This window comes from Sorex araneus, chromosome 1 (genome assembly GCF_027595985.1).
Source record: "Sorex araneus isolate mSorAra2 chromosome 1, mSorAra2.pri, whole genome shotgun sequence".
Taxonomy (NCBI): domain Eukaryota; kingdom Metazoa; phylum Chordata; class Mammalia; order Eulipotyphla; family Soricidae; genus Sorex; species Sorex araneus.
In genome coordinates, this window is record NC_073302.1 from 149,877,627 (window position 1) to 149,887,053 (window position 9,427).

At 40.7% G+C, this 9,427-nt stretch overlaps 1 protein-coding gene across 1 annotated transcript in view; it reads left to right on the forward strand.

Annotated features, from left to right (window-relative positions):
* MAP1B (microtubule associated protein 1B) overlaps positions 1-8,838 on the forward strand; it is a 110,978-nt gene extending 102,140 nt beyond the window's left edge. The window contains exons 6-7 of the mRNA XM_004608502.2: positions 3,108-3,346; positions 4,394-8,838. Of these exons, the coding sequence (XP_004608559.2) occupies positions 3,108-3,346; positions 4,394-4,549 (395 nt within the window). The 3' untranslated portion in view covers positions 4,550-8,838. The remainder of the gene's footprint in view (positions 1-3,107; positions 3,347-4,393) is intronic.
* The last annotated feature ends 589 nt before the right edge of the window (positions 8,839-9,427 follow it).

Genomic DNA, 9,427 nt, shown 5'->3' on the forward strand with positions numbered 1-9,427 from the left:
AAGTTTGCACTGTAGCACTGTCGTCCTGTTGTTCATCGATTTGCTCAATCGGGCACCAGTAACATCTCCATTGTGAGACTTGTTACTGTTTTTGGCATATTGAATACACCACAGGTAGCTTGCCAGACTCTGCCATGCAGGTGGGATATTCTCGGTAGCTTGCCGGGCTCTCCAAGAGGGACGGAGGAATCGAACCTAGGTCGGCCTCATGCAAGGCAAACACCCTACCCTCTGGAGAAATCACCAGGCTGGGTTAAACATTAAAAGCATTGTTCTATTTTCTTATCAGCATATAAATACCATAATTTCAGTTGACCGGTGAATACCCACATAAAACAAGAGAAAAGTATTAAATCCTCTTCTTATCCTTCTCTGACCTTAAGGCCTCATTTCAGATTAGGATTTCACTTGTGAGGATCAGAGGCTCCCTGACTTTTGATTGCAACTACCTTGTTCCCAATTCCTATATTTCGAAAATTCTCAGCAAGGCCCTGGTGTTTTGATGAGCCAGGCCTCTGATGACCAGCTTGCTGTCGTTGCTTCAAACCAATCTATGGGATTTACATTCATTCTATTTGCTTTACACTCAATCTGGGATTTCCCATCACAGTTTACAAAATATAAAATGATTCAGGTACCAAGCAGAAATTAATTTAAATTTTCCTGATTTACTAGGGAAAATCAGATCTGACAGATGAATTTCTGGGGAAGCTGAAATACAGTGTATATTTGGGAAGTTGCAAAATTTTTACTCTATTAGAGTTGCAAATTTTTACTTTAAGCAACGTAAACTGCAATTTCAATTCTTCATTTATTTCTACATGCAAGAAAGAAAACAAACTTGTTCATGCTTAGAATTAGTGGGAAACCACCAGATTATGGACAGCCAATGTGGACTTAGGAGGAGACATGAAATCCATTCAAACATTAAAAACCAACTGAAACTTGCCAGAACATAGATGCACTAGCTCACCCAGTGAATTTTTTACTTAAACTTGCTTTGACAGTTTAATTTAAAGACATAGTTTTGAGGGTGTTTCTTTGGGAAGAGGTTTAGCTATGCCTCTCAAGGTACTCTGACACTGCTTGGGGGACCATGCAATGCTGTGAATGAGGCAAACACTATAATCTTTAGGCTATCTCTCTCACACCTACAGAGAATGTAAAGTCAGAGTTGTAAGGCTGCATTCATTTGAATTTACTTTGAAGATGCATTTCAATAGATTTTTAGAAAGAAAAAAATATATTGTTAAAAATTGATTGTTAAAACAAACCTGGATTGATTCTGGCAGCTTCTCTTATTTGTGTTTTTATCAACTCATTTACTTGGTGTTGATGGTAGTGATTCAGTGTGTGAGAGAAAATTTCAGTTTTAATTATTACAATAACAGTAATTCACAAACTTCTGCTATAAATTGGAATTATTTGTGGTGACCCTTTATGTGGATATTCTGAAGGCCTTCAGGTCACATTCATGAAATGGTTGGTTGGTTACACTATTCCTAAATTGAGTCCATTTATTTAAATAAGAGTTTGATTATATACATATATGTATATGTATATAGATGTATGTATATGTATATATATGTGTGTGTATATATATATATGTATATATATATATATATATAGGCGGGGGGCACACTTGTTTAGGGTTTACTCAGGGTTTACTCCTGGCTCTGCATTCAGGAATCACTCTTGGCAGTGCTTGGGGAGCCATATGGGATGCCAGGGACCAAACCTGGATCATCTGCATGCAAGGCAATTGCCCCCTTCCCTCCCCCCCACCCCTGACACACACACACAAACACACACACACACACACACACACACACACACACACACACACACACACACACTGTACCATCATCCCGATCATCCCGATCCTAGTTTGATTGATTCTTACCACTCCTTGTCTCCCCCTCAGAAATAAAACTGGGTGGTTGATGGAGTTTACTACTGGTTTCGACTCTGAGGTGACAGTATTTAAACAGCCCATGGAGAAAGAGGCTTAACTATATAGGATCCAGACATTACAGCAATGGTTCCAAACCAGCCGTAGATTAGAAACATCTGAGTTCCTTTATAAGCTGGAAAGGGGATGGGGATGTATCTTAAGGGTAGACTACAAGTCTTGCATGGATAAGATTCTGGGTTTAATCTTCAGCACCACCAAGTATAGAAAGCTAGTGGTGCCCAGACCCGTACTCTAGTCAGGTTAAGTACATACAATTTTGTAGTGTTGGATTTGGGCATCAGTAGTTACCATGCTGATGATTCTAAGCAGGCAGCCAGGGTGAAAAACCATTCATTGCCTTCGAATGCTAGTTTTTATTACTGCTAGTTTAAACTCTCCAACTGGAACATGTCAGAAAGCCAGCTCATCAGACAAGGTGCCAGGAAAGTTTTGGGGTTAATTTGACTCTCCTTTGCCCAGGCTTTCCCACTGAGGTTGGGAATTCTTTATGCCAAGTCCCTTTTCTCCACTGTGGTCTGCACTGATTGACCAGGGAAAACCTCCTTTTTCTACCCTTCGTCTTGCCAAAGTTTGCCTTGCCTGAAGAGAGATGGCTCGCTTCGGCAGAGAACTGTGTGAAACAGAGAGTATAGTGTTTCATCGGTTTTTGAGTAAGGTTGAGGTCCAGAGGACCTTGGAAATCATATGCGGTTAAGAGCTGAACCATTTTCTAGACCAAATGTTGGGGTTTAATATTCAACTCTGAACCAAATTGCTCTCAAATGAGATCCCACTGTGGATTATGAAGCCTGCCTAAGATTGTGTGGTTTGTTAAATGCAGGGGCTTCCTTTGGTGTTTTCAAATCTCTTTCTTAGATCACTTTTCAAAGATGCACATTAGCAGTTCTGTTAGGATGAGTAAGATAATACAGTTTCATTTTTTCCCCCCAGAAAGGCCTTGAAACTCTTCATCCTAGCTAACGAGTTGCCCACAGAGGAGGATAACTCTGTGTTTCTCCTTGAAGGTGGAAAACAGCGGTGTTATCTATCTCAAGTTGCGGGTCCTCCTGGGGCATAAGTAGGGCAGGGAAAGAGGGCAGAGGGGTCTCTTCACATGCTCATGACCCTGCCTTTCTCCTTCTATTTTCTAAAGGACCAGGAACCACCAAGACGGCCAAGCCCTCAGCCGTGCCTCCAGGTCCCCCTGTGTATTTGGACCTGTGCTATATTCCCAACCACAGCAATAGTAAGAATGTTGATGCTGAGTTTTTCAAGAGAGTGAGGTCGTCCTACTACGTGGTGAGTGGGAACGACCCCGCCGCAGAGGAGCCCAGCCGGGCTGTCCTGGACGCCTTGCTGGAAGGCAGGGCTCAGTGGGGCAGCAACATGCAGGTAAGATCCCTGGACTGTGTCCCTGTGACAGTGCAACTGCATCCAGGAGAGAGGGAAGGAATCTGGGTTAAAGAGGCACTGTTGGCATCATTGACATCTGGTACCCCTCAGCTCTGTCACACACGAAATATCGTGAGCACAGAGTGGAGTCCACATACGGAAGAGTCCGGTGTCTTCCACTCTCTACCTTTCCCAGCTCCCATCACATACCAAGAGAATGCATATCTGAGTCATATTCCCATTGAGAGCTGCTATGGGATGGTCTTTACTTTCGGGGGCCTAAAGAACAGACCTAGGAATACAGGTAGTTAGCAAGTCAGCTTTCCCTGTGAAGTTAAATTCCACGGGGGCTGAAAATGGTCCCCAACAGGCCCATACCAGACTCCCCAACATTTATGACTGGCCACAGACTATCCAGTTATTTTGGTTGTGATCTTTGCATCTATTAGACTGATTGTATGATATCACATAAACTTGCTTATTTAATGAGATCGAAATCAAATGAGAAGTACCAAATGTAATGACCTCTTAATGAAAACTAGATGGAATTTTAACAATTTCATTCACTACCCACACACCCATATTGATCCTCCATTTCCAGCTATATGCATGCATTAAAGATTCATCTTATTTTCTCAGAATTAAAATATTAGTCATCTATGATCAAAATATGTGGAGCTATAGGAATTGCTATTAAATCTTGGATTAATTGCTGAATATTTAATGCAAAATTTACCAGTTGTGCTTAAACAAATGCATAGAAATTCTACATTACCTCAAGCTCTTTTTTTTTACTCTGAAGCATTAAAAAATTGCTAGTAAGTAGAGATGAAAAATTAATCTATCATTAGATTTTTTGGTTCTAATCTTCAGCTCCCCAGAAAAACTTAACCGTCTGGTTTCTGGAAAGTGTTCAAAAGTTCTTTGAATTTCTTGAGAACAGGAGACAATATCGTCTTTTTTCCAATTATTGCTTCTTTTGTTTATTTATTTTTTGCATTGGATTTCTGGCTCTGCCTTCATCAATGAATGTCTCTGTCCCTGCAGGTGACACTGATCCCAACTCATGACTCAGAAGTGATGAGGGAGTGGTACCAGGAGACGCACGAGAAACAGCAGGACCTCAACATCATGGTTCTTGCGAGCAGCAGCACCGTGGTTATGCAAGATGAATCCTTCCCTGCATGCAAGATTGAACTGTAACCGCCAAGGTCCGCCACACCACAGGATTTGAACTTTGTCTCCAGAAATTCTTCAATTTGAAACCACCTTTTCTAAAACATCAATTCATCTAAATAAGTTGCTGAACTGTTACCTGCCAAATGCTATGCTGTGTCACGGTGATGGAAGTCACTAATATTTTCTCACTTTTTGCCGATTGCTAAGGGAAGTAACAGTATTCCCAAAGTAGGGTTCAAGTTACTGCAAAATTACCTACCACAGTTCATCTCTGCTGAACATTTGGAAACCATGCACTAGCCAACCCAACTGATTTTTGCTAGGTAGAGGCATTTGTCTTAGAGAGAGAGAGCGAGCAAGGAAGAGAGAGAGCGAATGCGTGCGCATCAAGAGAAGAGAATGCAGGAGAGAGGAGAGAATGAGAAAGAAAAAGGATGCAAAAGAAGGGCGATGGAATGATAGAGAGTGCTGGTGAGACACCCAGAGAGAATAAGAGACAGCAGGTGGGGTGAGGGGAAGAGCGTAACCCATGGTGAGGTCTGCATTTTCTCAGGCATCTCTATTTTGTAGTCTGCAGAGGCAGAATTTTCAACTTGTGTCAGTCTGAGTCATCAAAAAGGGTCTTAATTTTCTAAAGCAAGTTGGTGGAAGACAATAAAAAGAACATTAGCGGGCATGTGAGATTTTCTCGCCTTAATTAAGCTCCTTCAAGTTTGAAGGCTGCACACTGACATAACTTAGTGAGTGTAGACTGGGTACACAAGTGGTTTGAACCCCAATTCAGTACTCCCAGACTCTTCAGACAGCGAGTAGATTGATCTAAGGCATGCTCCCAGCGTTCGTACGCCCAGTTAGTCCACTGATCCAATTTACCTGCATGCGGAAACACCCAAGTCCACCCTGATTAACAAGCCAATACCAAAGCAGTTGGGAGTACATATGGTAGACAATTTGCCTTAGAAAGCGACTTGAATGTACAAAGAAACTTGATGCACTTATTTTTTAATGTGAGACCGCAAGTTTATAAAACATCCGTGTAGGATTATAGACACTCCAGTTAAAGGAGCAAGTGTGTGCACGAGTGTGGGGGTACTAGAAGCTGAGCTGACTGGTGCAAGTTTGAGGCCAAGTCACAAGTGTCCCATACCGCTTCCGTGCACCTGCACCCCTCAGCCAAACAAGTTGAGCTTTTTTGTAGCTTCTTTACTACTGCACATTCAAGGTTGAAATGGCATCTATGGTCAGAACTGGGCAAACAGTGAATCTTACGGTGGAAGAATTTCTCAGCAAATGTACAGTATTTACCTTTTTCTGTCTTACATTGGCTTTTTTTTTTTAATTTTCAACTAATTTCTGCCTAATTATGGGAACAAGTGTACAGAAGAATTTTTTTAAGCTATGTGAGAACTTTTCATAGATGAACTTTATAACAAATGTTTTCATTTACAGGCAAATACAAGGAAAAACTCAAGTGACAGTCTTTTTTTTTTTAAGTATCGTAAGACAAGAACAAAAAATAATGTTGTTTGACGTTCTGGTGAGATTTAAGCCTGATATTGCAGTAATAATATTTATTAAAAACCCATAACTACCAGGAATAGTGATACCTCCCACCCCTTGATGCCATAACATAACTATCTTGAGTACATGTTCTTTGAGAGTGGTGGACAAAGACATGCTAGGCTACTTACTTGTACAGGCCAAGTCCATCACCTAATGGTTCATACTTCTTCCAAGATCTTCATCCATGAGGTAAAAGAGTCAAGATGAGCTCAATGAACACTAGCAAAAATTTTGCTTTGGGGTATTCTTTTCTGGGGAAAAAAAAAAACACGTAAAAGAAATAATGAATGGAAAGCAAATGAATTCCCGACTCCTACAGTTTATCATGTAGAATTCAGAGATCATTTCCGGCATTGAATGATGAACCTGGGAAGTGAGCTAACAATTAAAACTGCCATCACGTTTCAAGATGCAGATCAGTGCACCCGTGTTCAGATGTGGCAAACCTCTCAGTGACGACTGTGCCGTGCTATGTCATTTCCTGCAGACTCTAAGATCTATGGAGTTTAGTGAACAATGACCTCATTTTATTTTCTATGTCAGTTATTTATTTTGAAGTTAACATTTTTGTTTATTTTTGTCTGATAAATGTGTGTTTTGCACTGCTAACTACTATGAGGGTTTAAACAATGCTTCTTCAAGGTCTCTTCGCTGTGGACCTGTGCAGTCTACTTAATGCTGTGAATTACATTTTTCAAATGTTTAATTTTTTAAAAAAATAATATTCTATTTTTTTTAGGCTTCTCTAGGAATGCAGCTTTTATTTATTACCCCATTTTGTTTGAGTTCTTAGTAACAACACATTGGTTAAGGGTACAAAACAATTAAACAATGGAAACTCATTGTATCAAAACCGAATTTCATTGACTATAAATACATCTACTTCAAACTTATTTTCTGAGACAACCTAAGATGCTCAATCTAATTAGTGAATGACACATTGTTGAGTTGGTTCCCGAATAATGTATGGGAGGAGAAACAGATTTCTACCTTCTTGCCAAATCAGACCTCTGGTTGAGTTTTCCTTGATCGAAGTTGAAATTGTTCTCCAGTTTCCCAAATTAAATTTATTTACCATGCATTATTTTGTTTTTTAAAAATACGTAAGCATTTCTTTTTTATTTTTGCTATGGTTTTATTGGGAAGCTGTCACTTTCTAGCTGTCTCTTTTTTCCTGTAAAATATATTAGTACATTCTCCATCCATTGTTCTCAGTTATGGCCACAGAACCTGAGCATACCCCAAACACCAATATTTGCATTACAGGTCGCTCCTGTCCTTCCAAACATCTTTTCTACCTGTGTGACTAACCTAATTTTGCTAGTTCTATTAAGTACACAATTAGTTTTGTAACAACCATCACAATGTACCATGTACATTCATGGTGAGAGCTAAAGATTGACACAGACTTCTAATTCATACAATTACTTGGTTCAATTGTGTAGACTGAATATTTGAGTGGAAGGAATTGACAGTGCTTAAACGATGGGATTCCATCAAGATAGCATTCATGATCATGACTTTTTTAGTAGTATTCTTAAAATTCTACAGAGACAAAAGGTTAGGATGATCCTCCGTTTTCAATTTTAATGAATTCTATCCCCTTCTCAAAACCCAACCCTGTGCATGCTTTCTCAGTCTTGTGGTGGGACTGAATACAATGACTGAATCTCTTCTCTCCCCGCCCCCCTGCCCCCGCCCCAACCCAACCCCCTCTCTAATGCCATTTTCCATGGATTAAAAAAAGAAAAAAAATTTTTTTCTCCTTAACCTTACATATCCTAGTGAATGGTTTTTCCCAGTGTATATGGATGTTTTATGTGTCTCCAATAGCTTATGCAGTTTAGGAGCTGTCCAATACTCATTTAATAAGATTTAATCATTTGCTCATGGAAATTTTACCACCTACCATTTCCCCTCCATCATCAAATCTGAGCTCTCAGGAGCTGCTCTTACAATTCTGAAATGACTTTATTTTCTTTTTGCCTCTCTTTAGTCACCTGTCACAGGAGGTTCTTGCTCAGTAATGATATTGTGAGTTAGAGAAATAGCTTTTTCTTTTCTTTTTTGGCGCTTGAGATTTAGAAGAAAAGATCCTGTTTCCATTGGAAAGGAACTGTAAGCTTGTCTTCTAACCAACTGAACAACACACCGAAAGCAGCCTAGGAATGAGTATTTCTTTGAAAGCAATTAGGTTATTCACCTGGTATTAAAAACTACGATTTAATAAAAAGAATCTGTGACTTCATTCATTTAAAAGGCAGCATCAAAAACCGAAAAGGAAGGGGGAAAAATAAGTAGCTTCTCTGCAGCCAATTGGAGCTCCTCGAAATAGGAGCCATGGAGAGGAGGCGTGAAAACTTGGCTGCCCTTTGGCCCTCGGCCAGCGCCTGGCTAGAGCCTGGCCGGAGCCCAGCAGAGCCCAGTGGGCCCATGGGCCTGTAGCTCTGTCTCTGTGGCCCTGGGAAGACGTGGTCTGAGCCCCCGCTGAGAAGCACCTCCGACTCCTCTCTCTTGTTCTGAATGGTGTTTGTGTCAGTCTGCAGCTGTGTATGGTATTACGTCTTATAATCCTGCATCACTTCTATCCTATCCAGTCATATCTAATGTAGAAAATTAGTTTCCAGTGAAAGTAATATGTAGTGCTTTTATGATATTTGTGTGCAATATCCCCTCTTCCATTGAGGATATTTGATGTAAAAGAAAAAAAAAACTCAGTTCCACAATAAAATACAAAAGTGGCAAAAGTTCATGTGTGTGCTGTGCTGTCATTCATCTTGTGTTTGTTGAACTCACCCAGAGTTAAGATTGGCCACCCGGAGGGAGAGGGAGCAGGCAGCCAGGATTCACTCCTGCCTCAAGGGTAGCCTGGATCCAGAGCTTCCTGGCTTCTGGCAAAGCTGAGGGGACCTGCTACTGATTTCTACAGCTGCTACCTCTTGATTTGGGGGGCTTAAGGACAAAAACTGGGGTAAGAGATGCTATGTCTTGAAAAGTAAAAGTAAAATAGTCCAGGGCAGTTGAAGGAGGCTGTTTAGAGGATTAAGTTAAAGCACAATACAAATTCCCCAAAGCTTTTGTTCCAGCTCTATCAAACCTGACTGCATGACCGAAGCCACTATATTCATTTGGAGTTCCATTTCTCTCCCTTGCAAATGAGAGAATTTGATTAGATGATTGAACTGGATGGTTTCTCTCCAGGCTGATTTCCTGAGGCACACCATAGCTGCCCCTCTGGGTTGTTTAGACCCAATACTTCACCTCCCCTTGCTGCTTTACTCTGCTTAAGAATAAGCACGATATGAGGCTGCAGCAATAGCACAGCGGGTAGGGCATTTG